Source organism: Primulina huaijiensis, chromosome 5 (genome assembly GCF_012295235.1).
Source record: "Primulina huaijiensis isolate GDHJ02 chromosome 5, ASM1229523v2, whole genome shotgun sequence".
Lineage (NCBI taxonomy): Eukaryota > Viridiplantae > Streptophyta > Magnoliopsida > Lamiales > Gesneriaceae > Primulina > Primulina huaijiensis.
The window spans coordinates 20,025,814-20,042,225 of record NC_133310.1 but is presented as its reverse complement, the minus strand read 5'-3'; the positions used below and the strand labels follow the sequence as shown (position 1 = coordinate 20,042,225).

General features: G+C 35.1%; 3 protein-coding genes across 3 annotated transcripts in view; 1 reads left to right on the top strand and 2 right to left on the bottom strand.

Annotated features, from left to right (window-relative positions):
• The window catches only part of LOC140977722 (plasma membrane-associated cation-binding protein 1-like), a 1,619-nt gene extending 1,124 nt beyond the window's left edge, over positions 1-495 (bottom strand). The window contains exons 1-2 of the mRNA XM_073442465.1: positions 241-495; positions 6-104 (exon numbers count right to left, since the gene is read on the bottom strand). Of these exons, the coding sequence (XP_073298566.1) occupies positions 6-104; positions 241-348 (207 nt within the window). The 5' untranslated portion in view covers positions 349-495. The remainder of the gene's footprint in view (positions 1-5; positions 105-240) is intronic.
• A 4,383-nt stretch (positions 496-4,878) lies between these two features.
• Positions 4,879-10,223, bottom strand: LOC140976918 (DNA replication licensing factor MCM6-like). Its single transcript, XM_073441334.1, has 16 exons — positions 9,646-10,223; positions 9,397-9,559; positions 8,622-8,815; positions 8,344-8,539; positions 8,097-8,171; positions 7,712-7,941; positions 7,517-7,631; positions 7,264-7,338; positions 7,005-7,145; positions 6,664-6,867; positions 6,416-6,577; positions 6,286-6,341; positions 6,033-6,187; positions 5,818-5,943; positions 5,476-5,606; positions 4,879-5,173 (listed from the first exon to the last, which is right to left on the bottom strand). The coding sequence occupies exons 1-16, from the start codon at positions 10,032-10,034 to the stop codon at positions 5,042-5,044; spliced, it is 2,544 nt and encodes an 847-aa protein (XP_073297435.1). The 5' UTR covers positions 10,035-10,223; the 3' UTR covers positions 4,879-5,041.
• Positions 10,224-10,297: 74 nt separating this feature from the next.
• Positions 10,298-15,127, top strand: LOC140976919 (probable serine/threonine-protein kinase PBL8). The gene is made up of 6 exons (XM_073441335.1): positions 10,298-10,525; positions 11,062-11,405; positions 11,758-11,893; positions 12,668-12,804; positions 13,173-13,296; positions 14,413-15,127. Exons 1-6 carry the CDS (start codon positions 10,471-10,473, stop codon positions 14,820-14,822), a joined length of 1,206 nt encoding a protein of 401 aa, XP_073297436.1. The 5' UTR covers positions 10,298-10,470; the 3' UTR covers positions 14,823-15,127.
• The last annotated feature ends 1,285 nt before the right edge of the window (positions 15,128-16,412 follow it).

The window sequence follows — 16,412 nt, the reverse complement described above, 5'->3', positions numbered from 1 at the left end:
ATATATTTGGATACCTTGATTTCAGCTGAGCAAGCTTCATAGATTTCAACCACCTTAGGTTGAAGCTGAGTCTTGTTGTCTTCAAAGGCTTTAGAGTATTCCTCCTGCACAATCCATGACTAACATGTTCAGTATGTATATATACATACACACATACGTACGTACGTACGTCTACACGTATGCTTATATCTATCTACATATATGTATGTATGTATATGCATCTGTACGTATATACTACACCTTAGACTCATCGAAAGCCTTGCAAGTTTCGGCGGCGGCGGTCTTCTTGGGGTTCTCGAAAACTTTCTTGATCTTGGGAAGAACCTTGGATTTCCAGTAATTCGCCATATTCTAGCTTTCTTTGAATAACAGTACAGATAATTTCAGGATGACAAAGGATATGAAAATTTTGGGTGTTTGAGGGAAGGAATAATTTGGTGGAAATAAATGATAAGAGGTGCAGAGTAGGTTTGATAAATAAATAAATAAATAAATAAAATAAAAAAATCAATCATGAATTGATTCCCAAACCATACAATTGCCCAAAATATAAAAAAAAATGGCTCAGGAGGCGTGTCAGCAACAGCCAACAGATAGATATATTTTTATTTTTTTAAAACATCATTTATATATATATATTATATATATAATTTTGATACATTAAACATGGATGAACAGAAACATATTTATCGAATGTGATGAAATAATAAGTGAGTTTTACTTCATCAATATTCATATAAATATATATAATTATTCTATTGAAATGAGAGTTCCGCAATTTTATTTTGTCGTTTTATTTTCAAAAACCCATTTGTATTAAAATTATATTTTTGTTATTGTATACAGATTCATTAGCTTATTTTCATATTTTACAATATAGTTATATGAAATATAAAATATGACACAGATTTGAAGGGAGTTGTTGGACATAATTTGAGAATAAATTCAAATTTTAAGCAATTCGAAGGACCGATTACTGTATTATTTTGGTGAAAGAAGGCAAAAATTTGTGTGAAACGGTCTCACGAGTCATATTTTGTGAGACGGTCTCACGGGTCGTATTTTGTGAGACAGATCTCTTATTTGGGTCATCCATGAAAAATATTATTTTATATGGTAAGAGTATTACTTTTTATTGTTAATATCGATATGGTTGACCCGTCTCACAGATAACGATTCGTTAAACCATCTCACAAAAAACCTAATCGCTACAATTATATTGTGAAGTGATGTATATACTCTATATAAGTAAACATTTAATATGTGTGATTTGTGATTATATCTATAAAAATTTTGATATGGTGACATTAATAGTGTTTATCTGTGTTATTCACTTAATAAATATTCAATTTTAGTATATTTTATTACAAACAATAATTGAGTTTCATTTCAACCGTTTGTATATAAATCTACATTATATTATTAAATATCAGATTTTTAGAATAACTATTTTAGAAGACATCAAAATATTTAATTTCATAATTATTCTACTAAAAAAATTTCTCAAATCACTTCATATTTTATATAAAAAAATCTTAATAAAATTTTCTTTTTAAATCAAATAATTCTATTAAATTAAAAATATTTTGGTATTAATTATTTAGTATTATGAATATATTATGAGTGGAGGTTTATTTGAATTTGATGAGAACAAGAAACATGGAAGGTCAAAAATGTCATCCATGACAGCTGGCAAAAGGATGATTGAAAGGTGGCAATGACAATTAGCGGGACCCAATGTCTTTTCTACCTCACGTGGCCTCGCTGGTTTATTAATACTTAAAATCATTTATATTCGATAACAAAAATTCAGATATTTCAAAGATAATAAATAAATATTTCCTCAAACATTAAATTGTTGTCCAATCATCTATTTTTTTAAATAAATAATTAAATTAATGTTTACAAATGTTTTGACTCAATAATAAATCATTAGAAAATCTTATTGAATAATAAATAAATTATTTATCTTCGTAATTAGCAAATGTAGTGCGATCCCTCATTACATTGTAAAAGGAATATTGTCAAATATTCTTGTTATACGTCACGTGCCCATCAATAATTGAGTGACATTATCATGTTGAAAAAATATATAATATATGTAAATATAATATATGTATATTGTGAGACAGTTTCATGAATCTTTATTTGTGAGAAGTCAATCATATCTATATTTACAATAAAAAAATAATTTAAAAATTAAAACTCGGGCATTCACATCATATCCTACCAAATCATAGGGGTGTTCAAACTTCGGATAAAACCGAAAAAAACGAAAATCCAAACCGAAAAAACCGAACATCGAACCGAATCGAAAGCCGAATGTTGTAATTCGGATATAAATGTTAAAACCGAAGTTTATTTGGTTCGATTTCAGATTATATATGTCAAAACCGAACAAACCGAAAAAACCTAAATTTCATTAAATTAATAATTTTTTTATATTTTTATTTATATTATATATTTTGATATGATATTTAGTGAATGAAACACTATTTTGAACAAATTTTAGTTGATTGTTGTTTGTTTAATTAATTTAGACTTTATATTTAAATATTTTACTAAGAAAACATGTAGAAAGTTAACATATTATATTTTACAATATATTTATATTATTAATTTAAATAATTATACCAAAACCGAATTAACCGACCGAAATAATCGAACCGTTTTGGTAGAAAACCGAACCGAAGGAAAATGGTTCGGATATCGGATTATATATTTCTAAAACCGAAAACCGAAAATCGAACCGAACCGACCGATGAACACCCCTACCAACCCATTATGTTAATTATAAACAAAATGTACTAATGATACTTCGTGTCTTCTAAAACAACACGAAACACTAGTACAAATTAAATTCACTGCGTCTATTTTCTTGATAACATGAAGTAAAAAAAAAAAAATTGTATAGACTTTGAAATTATGAATAGTTTTTAATGTTAGTGTTTTATTAGATTTTTAGAGTCGGAATACCGATCAATATTATAGAAAGTTTACCACGGTAGGAGTAGCACCATAAGATTACCAAAAATCTATGGTTTAAGTGTCCTTACTACCTTGAAAGATAAGATTATGGATGATTATAGTGTCTCTTGAATCCAAAACATGTCGTCCTCTTTTTTTTTTTTTTTCATCATCGTCTTCACGTGGACCGAATTTTTAAACCTCATCTTCGCTCCAACAGAGAGTGTGTGTGTGTATACATCCGATAAATGATCTCGAACCAACCCCTGTTTGGGGTAGCATCCGTAGGTTCTTGAACCAGTGGATGAAATTGTCATCCCTAGATGAGATTAGTGGTTCGGTTATCAAGGACGGAGCCAGAAAAACAAATTTGAGGGACGAAAAAAATATTGAAAATATTAAGGGGATGCCATGACTGAGGATGAAGCAGAGGAAATCCAACACCATGAATGAGTTTATATATAAAAAACTGGAGGCAAACAATCTCGGTTCGTGAGAATCATCATTTTTCTCATCCATTTTCGCAATTTTCCCCACGCTTGGCTGACCTTGAGGCCCGTCTCTACTACTTACATGTATATTTAAGGGAAAAAAAGATATCAAATTTTACGAGAAAGTTACTGTTGACAAAACAATTTTAGTTTGTGCTTGTATTCAGAAATACCAATTGACTCCACCAGATTAGAATTAAAATTATAGGAAGAAATTTTAATTTTTCGTATGTATTCAAAAATATATTTGAATGGGTTTCCAAAAAAAAAAAGAAAAAGTAAAAAAATGTGTTCTTGTATGTATTTTAATTATTTAGGCAAAAACTTGTGTGAGACGGATCTCTTATTTGAGTCATCCATGAACAAATATTACTTTTTATGCTAAAAATATTACTTTTTATTGTGAATATGATTAGGATTGACCCGTCTCACAGATTAAGATCCGTGAGACGGTCTCACATGAGACCCACGCTCAAATTTATTCAAAACCGAGCAATAGCCGCTTAGTCTCATGTGTAGTTAGGAATTAGATTGGTTGAGGTCCCAATTATGGGTGCATGTATTTATTGCACTAAGTCGGATGCATTCCTAATTTAGTTATTTTTAAATATTTTTGAAACATTGGATGAACCTAGCAAGGACCACTGGTCCTCCTATTTTTTTTTCAAAAATCATAATCTGTACATATATATTTTCACGTTTTTATTTATTAACCCATATGTATATGTAATTTAATTTTACCAAGTAAAAAAAATAAATAATAAAATTTCAATAATTTAATTACAAAATTTGTTCAATTTAATAGTACGTGTACAATATACAGCATGCGTGCTAGCAATTAACGAGCTTTTCGCTTCATTTTTTGGACCCGACATCAATTGTAAATTTATTAAATATATCTTGTATAAAAATTATTTATATATATAGCGTGGAAGGAAATTTAGATTAAACTTAGTTTCTATAACAATAATCTGTCATCGAATATTTTAAGAATTAAGGGGCCAGTTTGAAAATTCACGTAAAAGATGAACTCTTTTTGAATACCAACGGTGCACATGGCTATCATCCAACAGAAAAAACCAAACAACTAGGAGACAAGCAAGCAGCAATTATTTCTTAGGAGACTGGGGACTCCTCATGGATTATGAAATTTAATTCAAATTTCAGGTGTAAATTCTTTAATTTTTTTTCCCCTTTAAACGTAACAGAAATGTTATCACGAAAATGATTATATACATGCATGGTTTATTTTTACGCCATCAAAAAGGGTCCTCTTTTGGGAAAGGGCCCCTATTTTTCTTATTAATTTTCAATTGTACGTTGGTTGCAGGTTCTGCCAACTGACAGATAATCCAGATTTCCTTGTTGATATGAAATTCTTTGTGTCAGATCATCTATAATCTAGAATGCAAATATACACATTCAATTTTCATAGATAGATCTACTTGGTGTTCATTACATAGATATTTATGCTTCCAATGTTGGACTCCCTTGAACAACTCCAACCATGACCGGATCATACCAAGAATGGCATATAACTAAGGTACAAACTTAAAGAAATATAAAAGAACAGTGGCATACCATTAATCAAGAGAATAATTTGGAGCCACATCTAATATCCTATCATTTCTTGATGGAGCTTTTGCGGTCTCACCCTCTTCCGCTCGTCTCCCATCATACACGACTATCAAATAGCCTTCTCTTCGTATCAAACTCTGCATCGTACCCAATAATCGAATCAGCATCATCATATACAATGCGAAAAACCCCAAGTTTTGCGAGTAAATCCTTCACTAAGTTAACTGAATATTTGTGATAGGCCTCGTTACACAACGCAAGACAAATGGTCAATCAGCTTATAATGTACATGAGAACATTCAGTTCTGCTATATAGACCACACGTTCACTTACCATTAATTGAATATTTAGCAATTATCACTTCGATTTAGAAGTTACTGTCAAAAAATTCTGTTCATAAAGAAGTATAGTAATCGACGTTAATTGGGTGAATTTGTACCTCAATAATGGCTTTCACATTTGTTAATTCAGCAGCTGCCTCTTCCATAGAGCTGTAATTATTTTTCTCATTCTGCTGATCAACATACCACTTAATTAAATCTCTCTGCTTCATTCCAGACAATCCTGTCCCTGCAGTCACAAGAACACATAAACATGCATATTCACATTAAACTTCTCCAGAATATAGAAACCTACAACATAAATAAGAAACACTTAATTTTCCTATTCTCATATTTTCCAATCCTTTAATTTTTCACCCTTCTTGAGACGTTCTATTCACTTTTGTCTTTTTCAATATATATATGTAAAATTTTAAGTCATTATGATGTATGACAACCACCTTGTTGTGTTATTGTCTCTTCGTGTTGCCTGAGTCGCATTATGAGTGCACGGGTTACTCGCTGAAAATATTCATCACTTATTACTAGTTTATTTCCTTGCTTTCTAGCAATCCCTGCTCCATTTTCTGCACAATAAAGATGCCAGTGATATAGAAGGATGTACGTCTTCAGAAAGTGCAAGAAGATATAATATTTAGAATGACTCTCCACTAACCCCTATTTTCAGATTCTGGTTGAGCTGTTTCACTGGATGAATGGCTTTGGCCTCGGCTAGAAACACGAGTTCCATCATCATTACCATCGGCATCACCATCATTGTCATAATTCTCTTCCTGAAACTCTGATAGATCAATTTCACTTGATTCCACGCTGTAATTCAATCAAATGAACAATAATAACTATCAATCTTAATTCAACGGGTGATAACTAAGGTACTTAACTTTCAAGAAATGTATTTGATCACTCACTTGATTATTGATGTCTTTAGCAGTCTCACAGCAAGACGTACGTGGCGAGGATGCACCTAACCACACAAGATAAATAAATCAACGCAAAGAAAATTCAGACAACTTATTATTTGTAAAGTGATTTGTATACCTCAGTATCTAGATGAGTTCGTGCAATTGCCTCTGATAGCCTTATTAGCGCCTCCAGTTGCCTCACGGTCATCCGATAAGCAACTCTACTGCCAGGAGCCGCATCACCTCTGCGAAGAGAAACATACGATTCCACCAAGCATTGTCTAGCTTCAGTGGTTAGCTGCATGACGATATAACTTGTCATATTGGTATTAACAATTATCTTGAATTTGAAATTACATGCTTGCCATGCTGGGAAGAACAAACCTTTGGTCTCAGAGTCTTTGCATATAAGATGTAGCGTTTCAATTGTCCAGTAGTAAATGGAGGATCAAGTGCATCTTCGTGCTTTTGATGAACTCTCACGATATGATGAGCAATGCGGAAATCAGTTTGGTCATCGGGGTCATCAATCATAACATATACAAGGTCGAACCTTGAAAGAATTGCAGGAGGAAGAGCCACATTGTACTACAGAAGTATATAATAGAAGCATTACTCTACAAAATAAGGCATTTCAAACTCCAACTGGCCAGACTTTCAAAGAAGGTCATGATCTTTCCATACTGGTGTTTTATTCAAATGGCAAGACACAAATGAATACTCACCTTCAAGGGTCTAGTCTTGTCATATCGCCCCCCTGCGGGATTGGCAGCAGCTAAAATTGAAGTTCTAGCATTCAGAGTTGCTTGAATTCCAGCTTTGGTTATGCTTATTGTCTGTTGCTCCATAGCCTCATGTATGGCAACCTTGAGATGTGTGAATGAGATACAATCCCATATAGTTGATCCATATTGTGCATATGAGCACCTTTCTAAACTATTTTGTAGCAGAGGCAGGGGAAAATATCAACTAAGTTACAATTACCTGATCTCTGACATCCATTTTGTCGAATTCGTCAATACAACAGATGCCATTGTCAGCAAGCATCAGTGCCCCAGCCTGAAAGAAATCAACAGATAGTATATTAGCACAGAGACAGCACATAAGTAGGACACAGGCAAAGAAGTTTTGCCACTCAAGGTTCAAGTTTACTTTTCATTTCCAAAAGAACCTCACATCAGAATCTAAAGCTCTCAAATGAATCATTCGTTATAAAACCTATAGAAAAAATTACTACCTCAATGCAGAATTCACCAGTCTCTGGTTCCTTGGCCACCGTCGCGGTAAGCCCTGCAGCGGATGAGGACTTTCCTGAAGTGTAGACAGACCTTGGAACTAGACGAGAGGCATACCTAAGTTGGGTGGAACAATAAAACTTAGAACGACCGTGAATTAATGAGAGGGCATAAATAAAATTCAAATGGCAGCATACTTGAGAAACTGAGACTTCGCACAGCTGGGATCACCAACAACACAAACATTAATGTCGCCTCTTAAGTTGATGCCTTCATGTGTAAACTTATGGATACCACCCAAAAGCATAAGCAGGATTGCTCGCTTGATATCTTGGTGACCAAACACCGTTGGGGCAATGCTGTCAACAAGCTTATTAAAGAAGTCGGGTGTGTTTCTCATCCTGTGTATTTCACTTAAGTCTTCTGCCTGTCCAACCAGTAAAACCATGGGGAAAAAGGCATATTTCAAATAAGGAGATCAAAACTTCAGAGAAACAGGCTTTACAAGAGTTTTGGATGAATAAAATATGAAAAACAAGCTTGAACTTCGAACAAAAAAAATTGGCTGATTAAGGAATCCACCGTGTATTGCTGGCTATCATCCTCATCAACATCCCTTCTATTTCGGATGTCATTATCTCTTCGGCCATCACAAATCTTGAAAGGAAAAAGAAAATCATTTATCAAGAAAGAAGTAAAAAATTAAGAGCTTAAATATGCAGCTTATTAGCTTAGTGACCTTATGTCGAGTTTTACTTGTTCATAGCATTTCAAGAGTCTTCAGCCAATATCATGTTTTAAAACGCACAATATCAAAGGGATTACGCACCTGAACTGAGTTTGCTATAAAGGCAAGACGGTAAGAAAGGTCTCTCACACCCAAAGCTCGAAGACCTTTTGCACCTTCTTGACCAGTATTTACATTCTTACCCTGAGATCCTTCTCTGCGGCACTCAGACCTCTCTCCTGGAGAGGCTAATGCTAGAATGTCAGGTAGAACTACAACAGTGCCAGTGAATACAACCCTATAAAGTTAAAGCACCAAACGTGAAGTTTTTCACTAGTCAATTAAACAAAGCATCGACAATGCAAATAAATGATCCTCACCTGTCACCAGCCCTAGCTTGTTCAACAATATCATGACGTAGAATGACATCCAGTGATCTGGGAAGGGAGCCAGCAGGTATTTCCTGGGAGGTCTCCTGCATTCGAACCCTCTGCCAGTCTGCAAACTTGCTTTCTTGTCTCAGCAACGCCCACTTTGATCTGTTATGGCAAGTTGCATTCATGCAGATAATTGGCTGCAGAAGATCAGAGGGATTCAGAGACAAATGGAATTGATAGAGAAGATTTGACGAACAGTTGAAGGTAGCACCAATAAGAACATCAATAGTAAACTTGCTGCTCGCATCAATTTCGTCCCAGAGACATGTCCTATCAGTTTCGTTATTTATTACAGCAAATACAAATATAGATGTTTTTTATAAACTCATTGGAACGTAGCACCCAAGTCCAAATACAAGAAATAGGTGTCAACTGTTTCTTTGGCACAATCTTAAATTACAACACTCGCTCGGATTAAATAAATAACCATTTGCAGTGTCAGACACTGGAGAACCAGTATTTGAAACTCATTACTCATTATAAGGGAATTAATTTGAATTCTGGTTCCGATCAATGGCTCATCCTTTCTTGCCTCAATTCTTAAACTTGGATGTACTCTAGAAGCTGGTAAAAAAAAAATCTTGGCTCAACCCATGGTAAAGATAGACTAACAAGTTAACTAAAATGGCAGAACCAGCACTAGATAACAGTTTGGCAAAAAGGCCACATTTTTTTGGTCATGTATGCATTAATATGAACGTATTAGAGGGGGAATAACCTCGGAGTACTTGAATTGCTGTTCAACATTCTTGACGACATTTCCACAGTCCAAACATTTGAAAGTGCCCTGAAGAAGTTCGGGCCTGACCTCGCTGGTCCGAGTGACTACGCCACTCACTGACACAAGCTTCCCTATCTCTGCGGTGGTCAATTCCCTCAATCTGCGAAAACGCACAATCGAGGTAAAAAAAAAAACAAAACAAATCGCAACCGTTGTCTGATTAAAAAAGAAGTAAATTAGCAGCACCTCTTGACCATGGGGAGGTTGTAGAACGCAACGTTAATGTCCTTATTCTGATTATCATCAGCAATAAATGTAGGCTTAAGCTCCATGACAAACCTCTTGCATGCATTATTCAAGTAAGGCTCGAAGCGGAGAAATTCATCTGAGATTGCCTTCTGTACGATGTTATTGAAGGTCATGACGTGTGAGAAATCGATGAACATGGTGTTGGATTCGTTGGGCCTCATCGCCTCTACCTCAGCCTCGTAGTACGGCGGATACCGCCCGCCTCCACGGCCTCCCTCCGCTTCCGGACTGAATGTCTTGAGAAACTCCAAGAAGATGTTCTCCACCCGCACTGCTTTCTCGTCCAGACAGTATCCCCCGCCGCCGCCGCCGCCATAACCCTCCATTTCCCGGAATCTAATTATCCCTCTTCTCCAGCTAACAAAATCAAGATATGAGCTTGGTTCTAGATTCGAAATCGAAACGATTCAGATATGGAGGGTGCGGACGAAGGGTTTATATGCCCATGGCGGGAAAACGGCCAGTTTCCCGCCACTATTTCCCTCCACCGGTCATAAGCTTGAACTGGGCTGGGCCAGACCAGCACAGCCCAATATGGCCCTAATTAAGAAGTTTTCCTTTATTGGTCCAAACTAATTATTCAACCATAATGATTTTCTACGACAATTTCATCAAATTTGAAATTTGCCGATGTTTTAGTTTTGTGTCCGAATGGAGAAAAGTATCTATACATACAAGCCAAGTAGAGTTGAATCCTCGAAGTGTGAGGCCCCACCTAAATTTCCCCAAGAATGAGACCAACTGCTTCACTGCCTCACAAACATGATGGGCAACTGCGGCACTAGGGAGGAATCAGCCATCGTCGCCACCGCTCAAGGTTCCCCCATCTACTATCATTTTTCTTGCATTGCGCCGTACACTGGTAGATCTAGGTTTAGCTTCTTTTTCCCAGCTTCTTGTTCTGAATGTCCAGTCATTTTATTCTTTTTAAAGTTTTTTGAGTAAACAGTTGTACTAGTACTGATATCTGCTTGGTTTTTCATGTGATTATTGTTATTATGCAAAATGTGTGACCATTGTATAATTTCAGCTCTTAGTGATTCCATTTCTATCGTTTTGAATGTGGGAAGTTTTAGTTAGGGTTTAATGTTACTCCATATTTTTCATAATTATAAGAGATTGCTTTTGAGTTTTTTTTGTGCTTGCTCTCCAATGGCGTAGTTTTTTTCCTTTTTTTTGGGTTTGGTGTGAATGGGATTGTTGCCCAAAGCATAAGCATTATGTAATTGTTGAGACATTGCGTCACTTGATTGCATTTGCATCCTATCGTTTGAATGGAGGAGATAGTGTAACTGGGGGGTTCAAAAGTTCGAGGATACTAATGTTAGAATTGAAATGAAAAATAATGAGCAGTTCAACAGCAGCTCCAGGTGTTGCCAGTTACCACCAGGAATCTATCAGGTCTAGGGAGGAAACACAGTCGCTCTACGTCAGATCTGAGTGATCCCTCCACACCTCATAACTTGGAGGACTTTCGGAAAAACTCCTTGCTGTACACGCATGTAATTGCCTTCACCCTCTTTGAGCTTGAGACCATCACAAAAAGCTTCCGTTCTGACTACATACTTGGAGAAGGTGGCTTTGGAACCGTGTACAAAGGTTACATTGATGAGAATGTTCGGGTTGGACTCAAATCTCTCCCTGTTGCGGTTAAGGTTCTGAACAAGGAAGGCCTTCAAGGACACCGTGAATGGCTTGTGAGTTTTTGGATTTTTTCTTCCCTTGCTGGACTGACTTCCTTTTTCTTGTGCTTACATGTATTAACTGCAATTGTTTTCTGTGCTTCATTTCAAGTTGTTGGTGGATGATGTACTCAATCCTCCTCCTATTTTATTTATGTTCATGGTTACTCTTCTTCTTGTGAAAGAATTGATTGTATCTAAAGTTAAACTTCTACAAGTCGAGCCGTTTTTACTTTGTAAAAATTTCATTTCATGCGACATGAAGTTACCATGAATGCTGGGTTAATCAATTTCCCTACAGTTCCATCTTATGGCCTCATGAATATGTCCAGAATATCTGAATGACCTGGTTGATTTCCTGTTTCAGACTGAGGTCAACTTCCTCGGGCAGCTCAGGCACCCAAATTTGGTAAAGTTGATTGGATATTGCTGTGAGGACGATCACAGGTTACTAGTTTATGAGTTCATGTTTCGAGGAAGCCTTGAAAATCACCTCTTTCGAAGTAGGTTTATTTCTTCCTAAGCTTAGTTTTTTTGCTGTTGTTACTAATAAGTTTTTCTTCCATCTCATTTACGTTTTTTCTTGTGAGAACGTTGGTGAAAAAATGGCTCCTCACTTTTTTTAGCTTGGTGAATTTTCCTCTATTTAAGAAAGATGATCCATCTTGGTTCGTGCCGGAGTCGGATATTTGCTTTCCTAGTTCCTATGTGTATGTTTCTGCTTTGTGAAGGAGATATGACTGGCATGCAGTTGGAGAACACTGAGTTAACAGTCTAGCATGAGTTTAGAGTCTGGTGATGTTCAGAATTTTCATATAGTTCAGTAAACTGATTCATGTAGACTTTCATGCAATTCAAATGGTGCTTTATGTTGAGATCCTAAATAAATTGAGGTATGATTATTGGAGTGACATAACTCATAAAAGATCAGTGAACAAATTTTTAAAATCGGCAATTAGACATGATATAACTCTTAAGGTTAAATCAATCATTGCTTGTATATTGTGTTGGAGCTAAGTAAATTTAATTGGAGACATCTCCACTCAATTATTTCTCTTCTCAGTTTGGTTCTACAAAGCTCCTTTTTCTGCTCATTGTATTCTAGCTTTTCTACCTTGTTTGCATTATTTGATTTCGAAGTCGTTAACACATTTGCATATATTATTCTGTGTTTCTTTGGCATGGGTGCTATACTGAAAAGTGCATCTCTCTTTCTTGTGTGATTCATTTGATCTTTTTCTGGCTAAAATTTACTTGGAATGTTCTGAGGCATCCAGAAACAACTGCTCCACTATCTTGGTCAACAAGGATGATGATTGCTCTTGGGGCCGCTAAAGGGCTTGCTTTCCTTCATAATGCTGAAAGGCCAGTTATATATCGAGACTTCAAGACGTCAAACATTCTTCTGGACTCGGTAGGTGGCGGTGTTATATTTTGATTTAAAATATTTCCTTTTCACTCTTCCTGGGCTCTTAACTGGGAAAAAATTACTCGATTATACTGTCACCTATTTCTTTGGGGATATATATGTGAGTCAATTCTTAAGCATGTGGTCTACTTTTACAATCAAGCACAAGGGCAATTAATCAAGTCCAGCAAAAGGTTTTCCTGGAAGCCTTACAAAGATTCAAAATAAAAACAATGAATGACCTGATCAAAATACTGGAAATTATCAGATAAAAGAGGAACGGAAATGTCAACGTTAATAGCTATCTCTCAATGATAACCATTTTGGAGAAGGAACTTTATCACTTTAGCTAATAAATTATGCATGGGTTGCAGGATTATGTGGCAAAACTTTCTGATTTTGGGCTTGCAAAAGCGGGGCCACAAGGTGACGAGACCCATGTATCCACTCGAGTTATGGGTACCTATGGTTATGCGGCCCCAGAATATGTCATGACTGGTATTACCTCTTAATTTTTACTATTGCCTTTTATTGGCATATCTTCTTACATCTCTCTATTATTTGAAATGTAATCCCAACTCTTGAAGATAAATGTATTTAGAGAGATGTCTAATATTAATGTCAGCCATCATATATCAATGTTAAGAGTAAGAAGGCTTGATTCAGTAAATTACATTAATTACAAATAGCGAAATCCAATGTCCCCTTTCCCATACTCTCCAGATTTATTGTCTTAAAAAAATCTTACATGAATGAAATATATTCAAGAATTCAGAACATAGTTGCATTGTGCTCGTTTGAAAAATTGTCATTAGATTTTAATAAATATTTTTATTAAGACAATGGAGCTCAAAATAATCTCTTAGCAACTTTCCCCACCACACACACACTCCTTTTGATCTTCAACAAGATAAACAATACACCACATGAGAAAATAGATTCATCTTTGTGAAATGATTTTGTTGCAAGAGATTGGAACTATGTCATGATAAGTCATTATTGTGGGTTCCAATATACAGCTATTTCTATATCTTTTCAAAGCCAAACCGATGGAGTTGGTGTGAGTATTCATAATTTAGATTTCAAACGACTCCAATTCGGGAGTATTTGGATCGATGGTATTGACTAGAATAAAAATATAAAATATTGAGAAGAGATTTGAAATTCAAAAGATCAAAATATATTCGAATTAAATAAAGGATTTGAAATAATTGTATACATATATTAAACTTTCTTTATGGGTTGATGCAAATATTAGCATGCAAAAATAAGCTTTAGAAAGCCTGACTGACTTACTTTCTTTATGGATTGATGCACTGCATTGTGTACATATATCATGTCGTCCGATTTAATAAGGGATTGTGGGATCCATGTCATTTTAAGCTCCATGTGCATGTGGCGCAGAAGTTGGAATCCTTACTTCGTTAAATCACTACGGGTTTGTAATTTGTTTACATGCATCCTTAAGCACTCAGAGTCCATTGATACATCTGTTTTTTTAAGGAATACTAATCTCTCAATGATGGTTATCATTCCATAAAATTCGGAGTTCATTTGTTGGTTGCTTTTCTGTTCTCTGAGTATCTGGTTGATGTCACCACATGACATGGGCAGGGCACCTTACCGCTAGGAGTGATGTCTACAGTTTCGGAGTAGTTCTTCTGGAACTATTAACCGGAAGGAAGTCTGTTGACAAGACTAGGCCAAGCAAGGAAGTTAGCCTGGTAGATTGGGCCAGACCAAAACTAAATGACAAGAGGAAATTGATTCAGATAATCGATCCTAGATTAGAAAACCAGTACTCTGTAAGAGCATCACAAAAAGCTTGCAGTTTGGCATACTATTGTTTGAGCCATAACCCGAAAGCTAGACCTTTGATGAGCGATGTAGTTGAGACATTGGAGCCTTTGCAATGCACCAGCGGTAGCGAGGTATCACCATCTTCGTCCTCAACCCCTACATTTATATGCAGTGGCAGCCCATTTGTTTCAGGTAGGATTCCAGGTTACCGGATGCAAAGCTGAATTTCTAAGGCTTGTGGTACTCGTGTGGGAGCAGAAAATGTTCGGCTAGAGTAGATGGAAAAAGCTGTTCACATATATGATGTATCTGTGTTTGTTCATTCGAGCCTGCCATAACTCGTCGTGGGCTGGGGTGCATTTGCTGCTGCGTTGTGCTGGATGTATATCTTTGTGAAAATTGCAAGCTTGTTCATTATTTATGTTATAAAACCCTACCCCTTTTGACATTTTGGTGATAGTAAGTTTTGGATTTGTGATCAAAGTAGATGTATTATGTCCATTTTGAAGTTAGAGAATTTTGCTTTGCTTGCATCATTCCCCTTCAAAACAAATATATGATGATTAGTCTTTGTGGAGGGCAACACCATGGAAAATATACATCTGTTACTCTTTTACGATTTCATTGAAGTAAGGTAAATTACCTGGCGTCTGCGTTGATGGAAATTTTGATTTGGGGGAGTGATTCAAAGAAAATTTGAAATGATAATCATCTTGAGAATATTTAACATCGATTACAATTATAGATGTTTAAAATAACACATGTAATTTAAAATTTTGAAAAGGAAATAAAATTACTAATAGTTAGATCTAATTAACTACGGTAGAATATTACTAATAGTTAAATCTACAGGAAATTGGTCTTCAGTCTCCAGCCGTCGTTTTGTTTTATGTTCAGTCTCTGGGTATTTTTTTAGTACCACATTTCCACATGAAGTATATCACATTTCCAAATGAAGTGTACCACAATTTGTATGACATAGTACCACAATTTTGTGGGTAGGGAGTGAACCCAAATATATGTTTTGATTGAGGATTTTTCACCATCTTCTCCTTAAATCTAATACGAAGGTTGGTCTTTTTTATTACTCGAAAGATCATGTCTGCCATTTTTCGAACGATGGTGTCTTCCATTTTGGTTGCTCCATTGAGACAAACTAAGTTTTCTTTTCGGACCTTGTACTCTCATAATTTTGCTCATATGTTTGAACTTGGGTATACTAAAAAAAAAAGATTGGCGGAAGCATTACACCATGTATTTACACCATGTATTTACGACACGTTCATCTTTAGTCTTTGTCCAATGTTTCTTTGTGATGTTTTCATTCAATCGTAAGCTTAAGCAACGACTTTCTTTTTTTTTCTTCGAAAGACATTGTTTCAAAAGTAGAAGACAAATGGTCTTCAATGAAATTTTGGGAGAATTGAGTTTGGCGAAGAGTTATATGAAAGAGATCGTTCCTTCATTATGTATTTTTGTATTTAGATTGAGATGAAATAGGAAGAAATTTTATTTTTTTTAGAAAAAGTGAAATAAATTGTGCTTTTTTAAGTAATTATAGGAGTATAGTTGGATTTGAAGAAAATATTTTCAGATTTTTTTTTCTTCTGAATTTTATAAATTTTTAAAGTTTTTTTGAATTTTGTTTAAATTGCAAAAGCTTAACATATGATAACTAATTCTTGTATCATCATAGATTTTTTATAAAAAAAAATATCTTTCTTTTCAAATTACAAAATTCCATTTTAGTTAATAAAAAAATATATAAATTGAATATATATCTCGTCGATTTCTCTTATTATATTAAAATAAAA